The 19,963-nt window shown below is 38.7% G+C and overlaps 3 protein-coding genes across 3 annotated transcripts; 1 reads left to right on the top strand and 2 right to left on the bottom strand.

The window, feature by feature from the left end:
- Positions 1–521: 521 nt before the first annotated feature.
- On the bottom strand, positions 522–4,248 carry LOC132955950 (CD209 antigen-like protein E). The gene is made up of 4 exons (XM_061029048.1): positions 4,142–4,248; positions 2,536–2,678; positions 1,812–1,915; positions 522–1,525 (listed from the first exon to the last, which is right to left on the bottom strand). The coding sequence occupies exons 1-4, from the start codon at positions 4,182–4,184 to the stop codon at positions 1,363–1,365; spliced, it is 453 nt and encodes a 150-aa protein (XP_060885031.1). The 5' UTR covers positions 4,185–4,248; the 3' UTR covers positions 522–1,362.
- Positions 4,249–9,955: 5,707 nt separating this feature from the next.
- On the bottom strand, positions 9,956–13,093 carry g6pc1a.2 (glucose-6-phosphatase catalytic subunit 1a, tandem duplicate 2). Its single transcript, XM_061028145.1, has 5 exons — positions 12,784–13,093; positions 12,551–12,660; positions 11,472–11,592; positions 11,020–11,135; positions 9,956–10,923 (listed from the first exon to the last, which is right to left on the bottom strand). The coding sequence occupies exons 1-5, from the start codon at positions 13,020–13,022 to the stop codon at positions 10,421–10,423; spliced, it is 1,089 nt and encodes a 362-aa protein (XP_060884128.1). The 5' UTR covers positions 13,023–13,093; the 3' UTR covers positions 9,956–10,420.
- A 1,820-nt stretch (positions 13,094–14,913) lies between these two features.
- On the top strand, positions 14,914–17,692 carry g6pc1a.1 (glucose-6-phosphatase catalytic subunit 1a, tandem duplicate 1). The gene is made up of 5 exons (XM_061028492.1): positions 14,914–15,376; positions 15,467–15,576; positions 16,290–16,395; positions 16,506–16,621; positions 16,812–17,692. The coding sequence occupies exons 1-5, from the start codon at positions 15,159–15,161 to the stop codon at positions 17,318–17,320; spliced, it is 1,059 nt and encodes a 352-aa protein (XP_060884475.1). The 5' UTR covers positions 14,914–15,158; the 3' UTR covers positions 17,321–17,692.
- The last annotated feature ends 2,271 nt before the right edge of the window (positions 17,693–19,963 follow it).

The raw sequence follows: 19,963 nt of genomic DNA, 5'->3' as shown, positions 1-19,963 counted from the left end.
CAAAATATTAGTTAAATTGTTTTTATATTTTTTGTATTTATTTTCTGCCTCTTCAGTTCTCTCTCAAAATAATATATTAGCACCTTTATGATTGGCAAAGACTGTTACTTTAAAAAAAATGTTTTTAAAAAATGTACAGGTGGGCACATCTATCTATTTCATCTATTTTATCCTTGTACAGGTTATGTACATTCTTTTTATAAGTCTATGTTTTGATTGCACAGTTTTAATTTTGAGTGGGGCTTCTATAAACCTTTATCCTGGTTAATATACTGTATATGTATGGGAGGGGGGACAACAGTTGTTGTTTAGATGTAGAAATTGTTCCATGTTGTGCATGTCTTTGTAAACTGCTACTGGATGCTTTGAATTTCCCCTGAGATCAGTAAAGGATCCATCTATCTACTGCATCTATATCTTCTATAGCCAGTGTAGCAGCAGACAGAAATGAGGACTTTGGTGTACAGCTTGATGATCAGATCTGGCGCAAAGTTTTATACAATGCCAAAAAAAATCACAAGATCAGTCAGATCAATCTTTATTTGCATAGCGCCAATTCATAACAAGTGTTATCTCGAGACACTTTACAAAAGCAGGTAAAAGACCTTACTCATTGCTATATTACAAAGACCCAGCATTAGCCCATATAGCACCCTAAAAATTACAGTGGGTAGAAAAATTCCCCTGAAATCCAATATAGTAAATAAATTCAAACAGAGATTGAGAAATGTCTTGACATTACAACAAAAATGGATCCAAACATATGTATTCTTGGTGTAAGTTTCATGTCTGTTCAAAGTCAAACATGTTCTGTATCATGCTGTGTGCAGCATGCCTTTCAATCCTGCATGTTTGGCTTGATGTACATCCACCCACATTAACAATTTAGTACAATGAATGATTCTTCCTCACGAGAGGTTGTCTGACCCATAAATGAGTCTGTGTCTGATGTATTGCAGGGAACCTTCCATGAGTTTGTAAAATCAATACATGTAGGAGTAGACTGAGCCTTTATGCTTCATTTAATTTTGTTCTCCCTCTTGTATGTTTTTTTACCCTTGTACTTTGTGTTACGTTTTGAATGTTTTGTATGTGTTCATATGTGATTCAATGCTAATCCCATGATATCATATGAAATGTTATTAAACAATAAAAAAGACAAAGTAATCTACATATTAGCATAACTAATAATAAGTAATAATAATGATCATGTCATGGTTTGTTTACAGTAAAATAAAGAGTAACCACTAAATGTTATCACTCTATCCTTAAGAATTACAACGACGCACATTAAGCCTTTGCATATGAATAACAGACAGTGTAAATGAGTTGAAAATGAATAATTTCAACACTCAATAACTGCTAATCTTTTTTTTCACAGATCCACCGTTTGACCGCATCACATCTGTCATCATTCCAGTTTTCCTCTTTTAGATTTTGTAGAGATAGATCGTAGAGATGAACACAGTCTTCGCCAATTCCAGGATTTCCACCATTGTTATTAGGCTCACCTCTCGCCCAGTACCTTTAAGAAATCAACATGATAGGGATTTTTTCAGTTTGAAAAATAACAAATAAAATAAAACGGCTTTTCTGCTTTTTTTCCTGTGATGTTGTTTGTTTAGTTGATGTGACTTTTAGCTCCTCTGACCTGATTTAACTAATACATGTTTGTTCTTCATGTAAGAAGTGTTTGAACTCTGATTTAGGAATGAATTATTTGGTAATTAAAAATAGCTGGTGATAGATAAGAACAGTGGTGTTTGTGCATGAATTAAACCTGAGGGCTAAACATTTACTGTTTGCCTTACGCTTGAGTCAGCACAGTGCCGTCCGTCCATTTCCAGATGCCCTCGTTGTCACTGTCACTCAAACCAATCCAAGTGTGACTCTCGATGTTGTCCGTGATGAATTCCTGTTGAAGGTAGAGAGCCTGTATTTATTTATTTAGCTTTCATTGTATAATATTTGCAATTGTAAGATTAATCCCTTGGAGAAAAACAATCATAGCAAAGATAAAGTGCAGAGGGGTCAGTAGAAGACATTTTCTGAACTCTTTCTTTCGTAGTGATACAAAGTGTTGCTGTTTGTATACAAACTAAAGTATAAGCATCAAAGTTTTATTGAAGTGCTTTATGCAAAAACATTCATCAGGGATGTGATTCTTCCAGATTTATCTGGAATTCAGGATTTTCCAACCTAAATCGAGATTAAAATATCAGTAAGTGCCCTCCAGCACAGGTGGACCATGACTGTGTGGTTTGACCGTGAGTAATACCCACGGTTCATATCCGTACTTGTTATGTAATGTGGTGTCCCCATGTACTTTAATACATTGGATTACATTTAACCATTAAAAAAGGTTAAATTGTGTTCTGAAAATTAGATATTTATGTAGCTTTTTTTAAAAGGTATTTATTAAAAGCGACACATCACATCAGACGTGTTGCGCAGCTGGGGTTTGAACCCTCAACCTTCTGGTTGAGAGACAACGACTCTACCAACTGAGCCACAGTCACCCCAAGAGCATGTGACCTGTTCTCCAAAACTGTCCACGATCACCAGATCTGCTCCTCTGACTCTGCAGTCTTGTCTGCTGTCTTGCCAAGTCGTATCCTGGTTTGAGAAGAGATAACAGGAACCACAGAACGACTTCCATCCTGCAGGACAAGTTCTATCTGTAACACACAACAAACACCAAACATTGAAGAGCAGACAAAAAAGACACATGTGCATGTAGAAACTGTCAAACGAAGGTAGACAGATGTGTCCAAGATAATCTCCTTGTTTGGCCTGAGAGATCAGATCTCAGTGTGTCCTGGATGTGTTTACACCTCAAGGCTTTTCTTTTGTTATAAGATCCCTCAGAACACATGTTAACACCAGTTGTAAACAGGACCATGTACTTATACCCTTAAATGGAGTCAAGTTCATGATGAGATCATACCATGTGGAGCTCGAATATAATTATAAGTTGAACTGCAGATAAAAAAGTTAAAGGAAGTGAAACAAGTCTGTCAAATGCTGATAGTGTCACTTGGAATCAGTGTCCACATGTAAACTCACAGTATGAATAGGGGCGCTGTCGCACTGGCCATCTGTACCATGCTGTACTCAAGCACGATTGCCCCCCCTCTGCGCCATTGGCCGGCACGGCCCACGGTCATACTGGCCAGGACTAACCGTGCCTAAAAGCACGATTACCTCTTGTACATAACGTCGTAATACAACACATGCACGCTTTATGTTATAAATGAAGCGTGCTCAGTTTACAAACAGGCAGACAAGAGAGAGAGAGAGAGAGAAAGAGAGGCGCAGTTGAGTCTGCGTCTGCACATCAGAGAATAGTATGACAGCTACTTTACTGACTTTGCAGCTTATTTTAAGCCATTTTAATCAGACACAGCCATAAATAAATTAAAAATTAAAATAGACAAGCGGACGCCCGCACATCGGAGAACAACACAGAGAACATGACAGCTACTTTGTGGCTTATATTGTGTCATTTTAGTCAGATACAGCCATGAAACTCTGGATTTCACCATAATGAAGGCTGTCAGCGTTGTGTACCCGCGTGCTTGTGCTCGTGCATGAAGTGTACCGTGCCGAAGCACACTTCTCCGAAGTGTGCCAAAGCCAAGGAAGTGTACCGTGCCTGAGCACGATACGGAGCGGTCACACTGGTCAAACAAACTGGACTTTAGCGTTGAAGCGTGCTTGGGCACGGTGCGGATGGCCAGTGTGACCGCGCCCTAATACGCCGCCAGGGGGCTCTCAATCAAAACAATAACAAAAGATGACGTAGAAGTTCGCGGGGAATCATGGGAGTGATTCTCTCTGCTACTACTACTTTTCTGAAAAGTGGAGCAGGCCATAGATGGTGTGGACGGACTTTTCTCATCATTGGGGGATTTGTAGACGGACTAGGGACACATATTAGTGTTACAAAAACAATGGTGAAGTGTATTTTGTATAATATGTGACTTTAAAGGGCAAACTGACAGTCAAAATAGTTTGCAGAAGTGAGAGTAGGCGTGAACATAGGAGTGTTATATTCTCTGAATAATGAAACTGTGGTTTGGTCCTGACATCAATGCTAAAAGATAGTTGTGAGCAGTAACCACACCGGAAGAGCACTCACTCTGGTTGACCAAACTCTGATGTCTTTGCAGCTCTTTGGTCATTTCAGTGAGGGTGGCATTCAGCAGGTCTCTCTGTTCAGTCAGGGAGGACAGCTGGTTCTCTAAGTCGTGGCCTGAAATAAATCAAAGATGCATGTTTCTTTACATTAAAAAAAACCTCATGCATCCACACAGTCATCTCTGTGGTCTTGTCTGCTCTCTTCCCAAGTCTCAGTCTGGTTTGAGAAGCGATAACAGGAACGTGAGAACAACTTCCATCCTGCAGGACAAGTTTTCTCCGTAACACACGACAAACATCAAACATTGAAAAGCAGACAACAAAGAAACATGCATAGACACACTGTCAAACTAATGTGGACAGATGACTCCCATACCACCTCCTAATTTGGCCTGTGATCACCACAATGTGTCCTGGATATGTTTTACACCTGTACTTATGGCTGTCCTTTTATGATCGGTTCACTCAGGACACGTTAATAACAGTTGTTAACATGATCTTTTAGTTTACTTTTATTCCAAGTCTTCGTCCCATCATGAGATCATCACATGTGAAACTAGAAGTTCATTTAAAGTTGAAATGAAGATCAAAATGTGAAATGAAGTGAAAGTCTTTCAAATGTAGATTCTGTCACTTAGAGTCAGTGTCAACATTCAAAACATGACAGTCTGATATAAGCAGCATTTTTATATCAACCACTAATTACTAATGAGATATGGTAAGATTTGATAGGTTAACAAGGTTTATAAAACACAAAGTTAATGTTCTAAATAATTCACTGGGAACTGACTTTAAAGGTGGTTAGCAGAAGTGCGAGAAGATAACAGTGGCATATTCTCTAAATAAATACACTCAATAGCCTCAATGCTAAAAGATAGTTGTGAGTAGTAACCACACAGGAAGATCACTCACTCTGGTTGACCAAACTCTCATGTCTTTCAGTGAGGGTGGCATTCAACAGGTCTCTCTGTTCAGTCAGGGAGGACAGCTGGTTCTCTAAGTTGTGGCCTGAAATAAATCAAAGATGCATGTTTCTTTACATAAAGCAAAACTCATGAATCCACACAGTATTACTGACTGAAGTTTCTTTGTTTGAGTCATGAGCTCATGGCTCAGACAACTAACCAAAACAAGATCGTTCCTTTCTCCACCGGACTTAGAAAAAGTCATCCATGCATTTCTCTCTTCCAGACTATTTGAATATTTTAATGCTCTTTATACCATCATCAGCAAACGTAACATCCAAAGAGTGCAATTCATTCAAGACACTACTGCCAGACAGAGAGAAGTGACCACATTACACCTGCTGGCTTCCCTGGCTAGCTGTGAGCTTTAGAATTGTTTTAGAGATTTTATTGGCTGTTTTTAAAGCCTTTAATGGCCAGGCCTCACACTATGATCTGCTAACTTCCTTTAAAGAATAAGAATAAAAATAAACTTTATTTATATAGCACCTTTCCAAAACAAGGTTTGCAAGGTGCTTGACAGGATAAAACAACAAAGTCATAAGTGTTAATCATGGGACAGAAATCGCCATCAATAAAAACAACAGTAAAGCATAATAATTATCGTAAGCATTATAATAATAAGAACAATAAAAGCAGATGGAGTTGGGGGGATAAAAATAAAGGATCACAGGAAGGCTTGACTACAAAAGTGTGTTTTTAGAAGAGACATGAAAGAGGACATAGTCTTGGCCATCCTAACATCCTCTGTAAGGTTGTTTCAGAGTGTTTGGGCCCTAGTGGCAAACGCTCTGTCAGCTTTTTTCTTTAATCAGAACTCTGGAACCACCAGGAGAGCAGCATTTGAGGACCTCAAAGTCCGTGATGGTACATGATGAGTTAAAAGGTCAGAAATATAACTTGGGGCCAAACCGTTCTGGGCTTTAAAAGTGATAAGTAAAATTTTAAAATCGACTCTAAAACTAACTGGCAGCCAGTACAGGGATGCAAGGATTGGCGAGATGTGCTCCCGCCTCTTAAACCTGACAGCTCTCTGACATTCATAAGCATTTATATATCATTTATTTTCACATCTTGATAAGGGCTTGATATGGTAGTGCATCAAAGTTTATTTCCAGGTCCAACATGGTGCTGTAACAATAAAGACATTCAAATGATTTAAAGAGACAATATTTAAAACATCTTTTTTATGTATCCCTCATTCTTTAAGGCTGAGAAGAAAGTTAAGAAAAATGTGGATAAAGGTACAGAAAAAGACGGGGAGAAGCCAAGACTGGGTTAATTTTTCTGAGCCAACAGCCAGAGAAAATAACATGTTTAACCTGATGTACAATGATTTCTAAACAACCGACTCACAGTAGATGGAGAGGCCGATGATACCAGCCAGAAAGAGAAAACCCAGGGGCACCAGAAACCAATAAACAGCTCCGTGACATCTACTCTGTGAGCTCCTGGGACCTGAACACAGAAAGGAGCGTTCAGGAGCAACAGTTGTGACAGATAATTTAACAAGTTTCAATCAATCATTATTTGTATAGCGCCAATTCAAAAAGCAGGTAAAAGTTTCTGCACAACTGGGTCTAATCAAACAGTCTTACCTCTCTGAGATGTTGAACGAGATTTTAATTCAATATTTTCGTAGATGTCCTCCATCGCTCACAGGGATGATTCCAGCCGACCACTGAAAACTCCTTTAAGTATCAAGTTTGAGGTTGTTTTTTTTACTTTTGAGGAAGTGACAAGTTTCAGAGGTCATAGACTGTGAAGCCAATGAAGGGAGGTGTAAAGAGTACTAAGAATGTCTACTCAAGTAAAAGCACTGTTACTTTAATAAAATGTTACTTAAGTACAAGTAAAAAGTAACTTGCTTAAAAGTAGAACTCTTAAAGTATTTTCCTCTGCAGACAACTTCCTCCAAGTCAGTGTGGTTCTTTCTTCAGTTTCTTGCAGTATCTTTACAGGTTGCTGATATTTTATGTGAAGATGATGATGTGCCAAAAGCTTGTGTCTGTTATCAGTCTGCCTTGTTAAAGTGTCTCATGTGCAGAGACAGTTTGTGTCCTGTTCCTCATTTTACAGATAAACAAGGTCTTGCAAGTTGAAGTGAAAACTTGAACTGTTTTTACCGATGTAATGGAAAAATATATGTTCTTGCTTATACATTTAATACATATGAATTTCTGCTTGCACAGTGGAAAAATCAAAAGTAACACGTACACAAAACAACAAGTCTCTAGGCAGATTAAGACACATCAACGTGAGTCAACCAATGAGAGTGCCCTGCTTTGCGAAGTCTGGTATAAATGTCTCGATGTAACCGCTCCCGAGCGGGATTCTGCTATGCATTTGTGATGATTGTCACTCCTGTATAAGTTTCCCCCTTTTGAAAAAGAAACCATATTATTCTGATAATAAAAGACAAAGACAAAAAACGATCTCTTGTTAAATACAGAAAAATCCACGACACCGACTACACAAAGAAGTATCCTATTTCCTTATTAGTGAAACCTTTAGGACAAGATGCTCCATGTTTGTCATGTTCAGAACAGGATGCTGCTGCTCTTCTGATATAGACTAAAATAACCACTTTATTCTTTTATTCTTTAAAGAGTTTAAGAGTTCTACTTTCATCATTTTCGCGCAGGCTGGTCTCGAACTCGTTAATTTACAAGATTAAACTCGTAAATTTACGAGTTTCCTTCTGTTCGTAAATGGTACTACAAAAATAGACAAATGTCCTGCTATTCACACTCGCTTTTCAAAAAAGTTTTCTTCTACCATAGACTATATAAATCTTCTTGTACTCAAAGTGTGTTATATTTTACAGTAGATTTGTTCACACAAACAAAGCAAATAACTAACTATGAGAGCATACTTTCAAACTTTCAGTTAAATCTTGATTTAACTGATGTACATATGTTTTATTTTTATTTTTAATAATTGTATTCCTTTTTCCTGTTTTCTTGAGCTGCTGTAATGCAAAAATATCCCCATGGGGGATCAATAAAGTTTATCTTTATCTTTTATCTTTATTTTTTTCACTACTCCATGTTCGAAAAGGGTGCAGGATGAAGTGAAGAAATTACTTTATGTAGTCCTACCCCTTTTTTTCTTTGAAGCTTTATCAAATAGTCCAAGGCCTAATCTTTCCAAAACGTTTTAATGAACTAAGCAGCAACAAATTAAATATATAACATATATCCATTAATCATAGAATTGCATTTTGACCCAGTTTTTGTTCCACTGCATTTTTTTTTAAAACGTGCAGCGACCCACAAATGTTTCTCAAAGCTCAGCGTTCACCACATATGTCAAGTACAAATCCGGAAAAAAAACAGTCAAATATTGAATGTTCAGCTGACACCAATGACCTTATGTGCACTGACTGATATACAGACAGGTAATGACGTGTGCATCTTCGTCATCCCTGCATGTCAGGTTAAAGGTCAGGGCTTCATATCTTACTCCGGCTTTATCCAAATGTTTTCTTTATCATGTGAGGTTGTAAAAAACAGCCATTACGTTAACCATAGGGTATTTATGGATTTTAGGAAGGGGGTTGTTTGAGTATATTTTTGTTGAATAGAATAAATGTTGAGTTTTATGTTTTCCAATTGCTTGCTAAATGTACAGTATTGTCTCGTTATTATGTCTGTTTATTTCTGTGCTTACCATGTTTTAAGTCATACATCTATATGATTTAGTTAGTTTTTTTTGGCACATTAATAGGACGATATGACATCCATGACTAGTGTGCATGCTCCACCTCAGATGGTCCTCTATACAAATAAACACACCTCAACAGGCCAGCACGTGCAGAATGGTGAAAAACACACAAAAACAATTATGCAATAAAAAGAACATGAAATGCTGTGAAAAAGACTTACGTCATCATTCAGGAATGCCTGTACGGGCCACCTTAAAATATGTTTGAAGTTGAGTCTAAAAGTACAGAGACCCGGTTAATTTATTCAATTCAAACGGTCAAAATGTAGACTGTCCGGTTTTTATTATGGATAAAAAGTTGTTAAAGAGGGAAGGGTCCTTCCATAAACAACATCAACTAGCTCATAGCTTGGTCACTGGTTTGGCTTCCTTCCTATATGCATTCTTAGAGTAATTTCTTAACAAATCTTAACACAGAGTCAAAACATTTATTTTGATTATTGAGTATAACTTACCTTCTCAGGAGATACCATTACATTCAAATCAGTATTTCTGAATCCTACAGCACTGGGGATGTTTCCATCTTGCAACACACCTGATTCAAATGAACTGGTCATTATCGGGCTTCTTGATTAGACGATCGTTTGAATCAGGGGTGTTGGAAGAGGGAACCATCAGAAACATGCAGGGTTATTTATCTAAAGTATAATATCTGCTCAGCAAACAGGAACTTCCAGTTGCTAATTTGGCGGAGGTTAAATGGTACTGATTGGGCGAATCATGTATAGATTTAGAGGTGTTAGATAACAAGACTCAAGTTGTAGCTTGTAGGGAGGCTAATAGCTAACCCGCTAACCTGCGACATTATACTTCCTGTTTGCATCTCAAAGCTTCCTAATGATAAAGAGTTTAATTCTTAGTGGGAGTGGCATGTTGGGAAATGTTCAAAGTTATTGTTTCTTGAGGAGGCTACTCTTTGAAATACTTTGAGCACCTCTGATATCTAAAGTATCAACACTTTGCAGATGATATACAACTATTCCTTTACAATAGTTAAAAATTAAATCTTTTCAACATGTATTTGTACAATAGGTTCAGAATTTTTTTAAACGTAGAAGCTTTTAATTGTTTATGATTAATTCATAATTTGGTGATGAAACAAGCAATTAAATATGAAACAAATGTTTTTATACATTCTGACCATTTTTTATTAAAAATATTCAAAACAACTGTTTCAAAAATACTTTTCATTGTTCTGAAAAACTCAATAATATTTAAAATACATAACCATGTTGAAATGACATATAAAAAGTGTGACAGTTCATAGCTTTAAAATGAGGTTTAGCATGACACATTTAGTCATTAGGTAGGAACATTTGTAGAACTTCAGAAATTTGTTATTATCCCGTTTGTTAAAATCAAATTTCGAAAAACACAATTGCCAAGTGCTCCAGGGTATCGTGGATGCTGCTTTCACAGAAGTCACAGAGTTCAGTGTCCAAATGACACAATTGGCGATGTCCCATCGACGCATGGGGGTTTTCCTGAGTAAAAGTTGGACTTTGAATGGAATGAGCCCCTCAATTTTTCTCATATTAAAGGGACTCTGCACTCCCATTTCTTGAGTCTGTAAAATCTGAGTTCATTGGTCAAACTCCCTTTTTGCTCTGCATGTTGAGAGCTCCGTTCACACAGTACGGGATTAAGCTGACAGTGACGAGCGGCACGGTGGCGCTCTTGCAGAAAGACAGCAGGTAGAAGAGGGCCGCGATGTGCGTGGGAGGCTTGAAGGAGTCGAACAGGTGCAGCAGGAACAGAGAGCTGAGAACACACCCTGTTTTCACCAACTTGCTGTTGCTCTTCTTGGTCTCGGTGTAGAGAGGCGAGTGCAGGCCCAGACCCAGGCCAAACAGGGTGCCCATGTTACGCAGGAGGCTGGCAAAGGGCGTGGAGTCTAGGTGGACCCATTCGGGCTTTATGCACCACTTCTGGGCTTTTTCCAGGGTCCACAGGAGATCCACACCCAGAGCTTTGAGTACGAGGTAGAAGCCGACAGCGAAGGATGTCAAGAAGAGCGTTGTGTAGAAATACTTCTTCATGCTGGCGTTGTAGATCCACTGAGTTCTGTTGAATGCTTCGGCCACGATAATACCTAGAACACATTTAAATGCCGACATAAATATGAGAAAAACAACACAAAAACACCGATTTTTACCATTATTATGTCTTTGAATCCGGGTGTTTTTACCTGTGATAACACCAGCAACGACCTGGTGGGGGAAGTGGGCAGCGATGAAGACTCTTGAGAGACAGACACACACCAGGACTCCACAGAACAGGGTCCACAAAACTGCCTTCAGGTACCTGTCAAAACACAAATTCACACAGCTGAATAAGCAAAAGAAAAGTGTTTAGAATCCCCCCCCCCCCCCCCCCCCCCCCCCCCCCCCCCATTTGAGGGTCATGCCCCGGAACAAACAAGTGAACCTTTTAAAGCAATATAAAGATTAACACTGTTATTCTGTTCTGCCTGGACGTCAAAACAACTCATGTATAATCTCTCAACAGTTCTCAGGAGTCAATGATCAACCACAGCGCAGAACAGATAGTGTGTCCTCTGTGATAAGCTCAGGATGGAGAGAAAAATGTAAACAGCACCCATGCATCGAGAGGAAAACGTTGTAGAGTTTTCCGACTCACCAGTGCTTGTCGGTGGATTTCTTGCCTCCATATTTCTTCTTGCTCGTCATAATGGCGAGAATGGATGTCACCAGGGTGTAGTAGACTCCGGCGGCTCCCATAGCGTGACCAGACGGGCTGCCTGTACAACACAAACAGAGGCGGGAGATATCAATTCACTCACACAGGACAAAGACTGTAGTGTTTAAATCGATAGTGACTGAATGAATGGATGACTGCAAACATGGATGTAGGATTTGAGGGAGCACTTATTGAGACAATACTGTACTGAAGTACAACATTGAGGTATGGTAAGGTTTATCTATATACCCCTCTAGTGCTTTTGTACATGTATTCAACTGCTGTGGTTAAATTTAAGATTTCACCACTAAGAATAAATGTTTTTTAAAAAACCTTCAATGGGAATGAATTACACAGTATCAGTCTCCGGGCACTTGTGCTTTAATTTATTTATATACATTAACACTCTTATAATGAAATATATGACACTATCACTTTTGATCCAGAGAGTGAATTTGTGGTGTTACTAAGCGTATACCTTTAAATACCAGACTTCTACTCGTGTCGTGATAGAGGATCTTTCACAGTTCATTTGTCTTTATCTTTTCGTAAAGTTTAGGTTTTGAGTTATTCAGTGAACACTAATTAAATTAAAATCCTGTGCATGATTACAAAGATCAACCTTAAGAGTTCACAGTTTGAGAACTGATTTGAAGTAATATGTTTAATAACAATACATTTTGACTTGGTGTTTGGTTGAGAAAATAAAATGAAATACATAAAAGCAGAAAAAATTATGAAATATTTACAACAGATGTGTTCATTGTCGTATTGTTTGTAAAATATGTGAATGTTCAGCACAAAAACACAATATCCAAAAATGGCTAATAAGCTTTCTGATGGGTCCTACTTGATCAATATCTTGATTCTATTGTTGGTTATTCTGAGTCAAATCAAATAAAAATAGATAGGAAACTGTGGCCATGCTGTACTGTATTCTTAATTGTATGCAAAGCACAAAGAGTGGGAGGACTCTGAGGGGAAATCAAGCAAATCAAGCCACGCTTAAAGTTTCTCACCTGGCCCGGTCTCGCAGGTCATTGGGTACTGCTCAATGTGAGGACGATCAGAGTTTGAATAATGAGCCGTCTCATGGACCCACCAGTAAGGCCTCTCCCCAAACAGAATCCTGTAGAGCAAACAACAGGACATGGCACTCAGGTATAGTCTTTAAAAAATATTGCACACATTTATATTCTTGCAACTTTTCTCAAAAACTTCTAATTCAAAGATTTTTTTTTTTTTGACTTACCATTTGAACACCAAGTTGAGCCAGTCTCCGATCACAGCCACCCAGATGAGTTTGATGGCCACAGAAGAACGCAGGTGAAACCAGAGCGGGAAGAAGATGAAGAAGGTGTTCCTGAGGTCTGCAGCCCAGGACACCCAGAGGAACAAACCCTGGGCGTCCTGATAGTTAGTCTGCAGGTAATGGGTGGTGCTCACCCCAAAGCCCTGCATGACATCCATTATAGAATTGATAGCATTCATGTTCAATAGGAGAAAGAAAAGTCAGTGTGGTGTTGTGTGAGATAGAAAACAAGACTGTTGCTATCAGTAACACAGCTGGTTGGTTTTATACCAGAGGCACACACTACTCAAACGCATGCTCACACTGATCTTTGGACCTTGCACATGTGTAATAAAACACAGAGAGTCAGGAGAGTTTGGGAGGATTGTCACACAAACAAGTTAAAAAGATAGCGGGAAAACAAAACTTCATTATGTGACATTTTCACTGGAATTGGAAGCAGCAGAAAATGGAAGTCAGATCACATTTTTTTATCCAAATTATCACAAACAAACAGCTTGTGGAGCATCATTTGTTTCACACTGAACATGAAAATTTTCATATTTTTTTAAAATTTAGATTTAGTTAAACATCCTTTATATGTGCATGTACAAAATTGGTTAGGACCAAGCTAATTTGTTAATCAACTTGATAGATATCCGCCTCAGTAACATTGTGATTATTTGCGACTGGATTATTGGAAGTTCCATCAGAATCAGAATCAGATTTATTGGCCAGGTATGCTTACACACACATAAGGAATTTAACTTCGGTGAACTGTGCTCTCTTATGTACAGGTACAACATTAAATATCAACAATAAACACAAATTAAACAAAAACACGACAAGTACTAGAGAGCGCAGTACCGTGGCAACCATCCGCGGCGCCATCTTGGCTCATCATGGCAAATGCAACATCCAAGAGTAAATCAGGGATTCAGCCTTGGTTTATTGACCATATTCACATGGAAGCCAGTTTTTCTGTCATCACACAAGTGTGGGACGCTAACATGCTGTTATTGGAAGGCTTCTGAAAGTTGTATCACTGCTCATTAGCTAGCCTACTGCAAGACGCCAGAATGTTAGCATTCAGCCACTTTATATGTAGCATTATTTGATAGGACATAAGTCAATTCCTAGCTTACATTATTGTATGTTAGGAACTCGCTAAATGATAAAGTTAGCTAATATTAGCTTTCACATAGTACCTTTTTATTACGGTAGTAACAGGATATAGTTGAAAAACAGAGTAAATTCCAAGCTACAGGTAATGTTAGCTAAGCATAGGTTTGATGCTAACATTAGTTGTTGGCTAACAAGCTAATGCGTTATCAAATCTTTTTTTTTTTTTTTTTACATAGATTATTGCCTGATATTGCTATTGTTTGATGAACACTTTTAAAGGACGCTAAAGCTACATGGTTAGCTTTGACTTTCCCAATTTAGTCATGTTGTATTTTACTCACTTTAACCCTTTTTTAACATTATAAATATTATCAAGTGGGTTTGATTGAACATAGTATGTGTTCCATAAATCTTTATTTTGGTTTTGACGTTTTTAATTTTTCTTCTTTTTTCTATCCTGTTGTACATTTTCTTCTGTTGACATTTTACTTCTAATAAATTTGGTTTTACTTTCCATAATTTTATCGCGGCACTGTATCCTTTAAATGTTCATCCTGCCTGTTTTCATGGGAATTTATTTTCCTAATCGTGAAGAAATCTGAGCAATACTTTGTCAGTTATGTCATTGCTTTTTTGATGATTTGGTTAAAACATCTCTCTGGCAGGGGTTACATAAGGAGATCAATGATTGGCTTTGGACTGAGTCAAAGCCGAGGAGATAATCAGTGATAAAAGTGAAAATAAAAGGAGATTAGAAGATTGTTTTCATTCTTTTATGACAAACAAATATTCCCGTGAAGTTTAAGATGATCTACTTCAAGGGATGTTTGCGATAACAAATCAATTATTTTTTCACATTCAGTTCCATAGGTGGGAACAAACAAATGACTCACTTTTTACACACTTCATGCAATGCAGAGCACAAATTGTGAGCAAAGATCGATGGATTTCATGAGGCATACATTTCATTGATCACAGAAAAAGAGGATTTCCCAGAAGTCAGTGATCTGTAAAAGGGGCGGAAGCTGTTCACTCTATGATGGGGGCCACAGGGGCGTAAAGGTTAAGGAACCTGTCTGCACTGTCCCAAAGGCAAACAAATTTTCCAGCCTTGAGTAAAGTCCAATGGGGATCACACAGCGGCAGCAACCTAGCTTGTCAAAAAAGATCCCAGATTTGGTGTATCAACCTCAGGCAGTGGCCGTGATATCATGGATCTTCTACACAGCTGGGGGGTCGAGTTGGCGGTTCACCTGCAGACCAAATACGACAAATACGAAGGCTTGTTCAGCCGGGCGTCCACAGTGGCCGATCTGCACACTGCCTTCTTCTGGTTCTTCCCAATTTGGTTCCACCTGCGCAGAGACACGGGGCTCAGGCTCATATGGGTGGCGGTGATTGGAGACTGGCTCAACTTGGTCCTGAAATGGTAAGATGCTGAAATGTTTCGGCAAAAAAAAACATGCAAAGAGAAAGAGAGAGCAGTTGTATCTTCAGTTTCTTGGTCTCTCAATGCCAGGGTTCTGTTTGGAGAGAGGCCTTACTGGTGGGTTCACGAGACCCGCTTTTATGGAGCAGCGCCGACCCCTGATCTGCTGCAGTTTCCCATCACATGTGAGACAGGACCAGGTACATGAAGTAGATCACATAATGATCGTCCTTTTCCTTTTGGAATTGATTTTGACTGTTACAATAAAACGACTTATCTGGCTCAGTGAAGCCAGGTGAACACTTAAGTGCAGGATTGCCCGATAAAAAAAGCAAAGTGTTTGCCAAGTACACAAGTTTTTTTTATCTGAATGAATACTCTCTGAAATTATATAAGTAGGTTATAAACTATAACACCTTTGTCCTTTTGTAGTGTATTTAATCTTTTAATCGGGACAGAGAGATTTGGATCATACAATGTGTCCTTTTCATGATTGCATTTGATTGACTTACGTTTCCGTCAACATGATGTGAACATATTGAACGTATTGTACAGATTTTCAGATATTGAGGTTTTGATCCTTTCATTTTATTGTGAAACCTCTAATCCCTTTGCTCAGACTAAAAATAATGCTCTATAGAGTTTGATGTAACAGAAATGTGATTCATATATTAAATATTTGTATTTAATCAATATAAATCAACCAATACATAGACCTGATCAATACACAACTTTTACTTATTATGGAGTATTTTTCACTTGGGCTATTAATTCATAATCTTCTTAATTTATTATCCATCTCTACATTGTGTCTGCATAATTACCCATGGAGAGTACTTGCAAATAAAAGGTGAAGAAGTAATGCAACAATGACCTTAAACCTTTGGATTAAGGCCAAGTGTGTTCCTTGCAGGAAGCCCTTCAGGTCATGCTATGGGTGCTGCTGGGGTCTGGTATGTGATGGTAACAGCGACACTCGCAAGTGCAACAGAGAAGCGATGCCCCCCTTTACTATACAAGTGAGTCTGTGGTAAATTAATTAAAACATGGACAAAAATAATCGTATAATGTAATTGTTTTGCTATCCAGACCATTGTGGTACTTAAAGTTTGTGAATGAAATCTCTAAGATTCTTGCAGGGAGGTCTGTGGAGTCTAATGGGCCTTATTCTGGTGGTGGTCTCCATGTCAAGGATCTATGTGGCTGCCCACTTCCCGCACCAGGTCATTGCAGGTGTCATTACAGGTTGGTCTGCACAGAAAACAAGACTGACTTTTTTTTTAATGTTATGAAAATTTGTTTTTGTAAAGATATGCCATGGCATATATAAGATTTCCATTTCGGTACTCACCTTAAAATATGCAGATGAAGGACGTTTGACACCATGGGACGTGTGCCACTGTTTGATGTTCCCTTGTCTCTGATTGTGTGCCAGGTGTTCTTGTAGCCGAAGTTGTCTCCAATAAAAAATGCATCTACAACGCCAGCATGAAGAGATACTTCTGCACGACCCTCTTCTTGACCTCCTTCGCTGTCGGCTTCTACCTCATACTCAAAGCTCTGGGCGTGGACCTTCTTTGGACCATGGAAAAAGCCCAGAAGTGGTGCATAAAGCCCGAATGGGTCCACCTAGACTCCACGCCTTTCGCCAGCCTCCTGCGTAACATGGGCACGCTGTTCGGCCTGGGTCTTGGCCTGCACTCGCCCCTCCACACAGAGGCAAAGAAGAAGAAAACAAGCCCCAGTTTCCAAATGGGATGCATCACTGTTTCCTTAATTCTGCTTCAGCTGTTGGATGGATGGACATTTTCTTCAGAAAATCTTGTGACTTTTTACTTCCTGTCTTTTGGTAAGAGTGCAGTGGCACTTTTAATCCCAACCACATTGGTTCCCTGGGCTCTCTGCTGGATTTCCAAGGTAAAGAAAGAAGAGAAGAACTTGTGATTCAGGTCCAAGTTGTGCTTTGAAGTCGATTAGTAGTGTAATTTTTCTTATTAACTAGGATTGTTTTTTTCATGTAGAATCAACATATTAACACAGTGGCCAATTTCCTCTGCATGACGTTCAGGGAGGGTAGTTTATGCTGCCCATGTTGTTTGCCTGCTGAATTATTGACTTTCAAATCATCAATATGGGAAAGCTGGCAAATTCCTTTTTATCCACTGCTTCCCAAATGAATCAAAACATTGGATGGATAAAATAATGCAATATTTTAAGGCAATAATATAACAGACAAGTTATTTTAAACTGATAGCTCATCAACAACAGCTAAAGTTAGCTTTCAACCAATTAGCTAAGAGTACTTTTTGCTAGCTAGTTCATGTAAAACTTACAGTTATGCTAGCTGGTGGTTGAATTGTACACGTTAGCTGAATGTCTAACGTCTGCCAATAAGTAGTTTTAACTCTTCTTTCAAAATTAATTTGGAAACAGTTAAATAATTATTTAATATTCTTTAATAAAGTTTGTAAACCTTTTATAAAACAACTTTATAACATAATTTCTGCCACCCATCCTGACCACGACAGGAAAATGGCCTCCAAGCGAATATGATGAATTTAGCCTTTTAGAAAAAGATTTGAAGTCACTGTGCTTACCCGGATATCAGCTCCTTAAAGATTTAGGTACTGTAGTTTGGAGAATAAACTTACCTACTTTCCTGTAAGTTAGTGCTCTACTGTTTCTGTATGATGTAGACTAAGTATGAAGCCACCAAACAGTTATGTTAGCATAATCAATGAATAGCAAAATACTCAAACTGGCACTTGTGACACTGTGATAATGATACATTTAAGAATTAACAAGTTTCATTACAACAGTTTAATTGTTCAAAAGTGGAATAATGAATGTGAAAATCTAAGGTTTAGTGCCACAGTAGTTTATCGACTTCTTAAAGTCTCCTTGTAATCTCATAACAAAAGTTGTCCATTATGTATTTAGGTTTTTGAAGAGATAAAATTGAAGTTACAAAGTGCTTATTTGAGAGATCTAGAGGTGCTAGCTAGTGGACAGGTTAGCTAAGCCCAGGACCCGGCTAGCTGTTTCTCCCAGAATTTTATACTAAACGAAGCTAACGTGGCCTGGCTCGCCATGCGTCATTCTCCACATGAAAAGTTGTGGCATGGTAACGTCAAGAATCTGGTTTCTTATTTTTTGTCTTTATTTGGACTTACTGAGTCTGCTTAGGACTTTCCTTTAGCATCAAAATGTGAGAATAGAATTTTTATAAACATGTTGTTTGCAGCTCTCTTTTGGTTGCATAAAAAATGGAAGATTACAATTTTGTCAGCAACTTTTAAATAAAACCTATTTTTATAATCAAACGATGTCTCCAAGGGCTTGTTTTTATTTTTAGAAGTGACGTACCCCGCTATCGGTTTTCTCAGAATGTCTCACACTGATTAATTCCCCAGTTGGAACACGCATTAAATATTAACCCGAGCATGCTCCCGTCACTCGGCAGTCCCGCATAGTGAAACTGCCTTTTCACCGTCGTCACAAGCATTTCAAAAGAGACACGGAGGGTCAAGGGGCAGAGAGCGTTGCCGACAACACGTGTGTGCCCCTTAAACCTCTATACATGGTACATTGCTCGGCGACATATCAAAGGTGTGGGACTGAGATCAGCAGGATTGCAGAAACACACACCTCTGCAACCCAATCAATGATTTAGTCCTACATACCTTTTATGTAATGTGTAGCTGAGTGCAATCACCGGAAACTACTGATACAGTAGAGGAATTATGATGTATAGATGGTGACCCTGATAGCTATTTTTACAACATTGAATGCATGTTTTGTTCAGTGTAAGGGGTTCCTGTACTCTGACATATTTTCATTTTATTCAATGAATGAAAACATGGTTAACATTAGTTATAAGGGTAAAGGTGAAACAGGAAACATGAAACCCCCTTTGGATGACATAATGGTCCTGACTGTCTCCTTTCGATCTATCTTATCTCAGAGGACCTTATTTCACGCTGCTTATCCCATGACTCCATATATCTATATTGCTGCTGGTCTATATGAGCTGACCTGATGTTAGACAGACTGGGGGAGCAGCCGCTGAATAATGACTCACCTTTATATAATGTATAACTGCAGCAGTCAGCTCAGATTGGTTGTTTTTCCCAGATAGGTTGTGTGGATTTGATCGGGGGGGAAACACCAGCCTCAGTGGATAGCAGCTGGGGGGGGGGAAGAAAAAGGGGGAAGCTTTCTGGGGTCCAAGCTGAATGAGGGGCCCATGAATGAAAAAAAACACAATCCATCTTTAACTTAAAGAGGACATATTATCCCCCTTTTCCAGCTTTTCAAACAGTCCCCCTGTGGTCTAAATGAAACATCTGTGCTGTGTTTTGGTCAAAATATAACATGAATCAAGCACCAGAGGAGGTTTGTGACCCTGTATAAACCAGCTCTCTCAGAACGCTCCGTTTTGGTGTGTGTGTCTCTTTAAATCCAATGAGCCCCCCCCTGAGTTTTCCCGGTAGAGATCACTCCTTTGGAGGGAAAATAAAAATTGTTGTTGCTCCTGAACTTTGGAACTGTGAACTCTGTGAAAATTTTAAAAGCCGTTGAAGACCC

Source organism: Labrus mixtus, chromosome 21 (genome assembly GCF_963584025.1).
Source record: "Labrus mixtus chromosome 21, fLabMix1.1, whole genome shotgun sequence".
Taxonomy (NCBI): Eukaryota; Metazoa; Chordata; class Actinopteri; order Labriformes; family Labridae; genus Labrus; species Labrus mixtus.
Note: the sequence above shows the minus strand (reverse complement) of the source record. Positions and strands in the feature narration are given on the sequence as shown.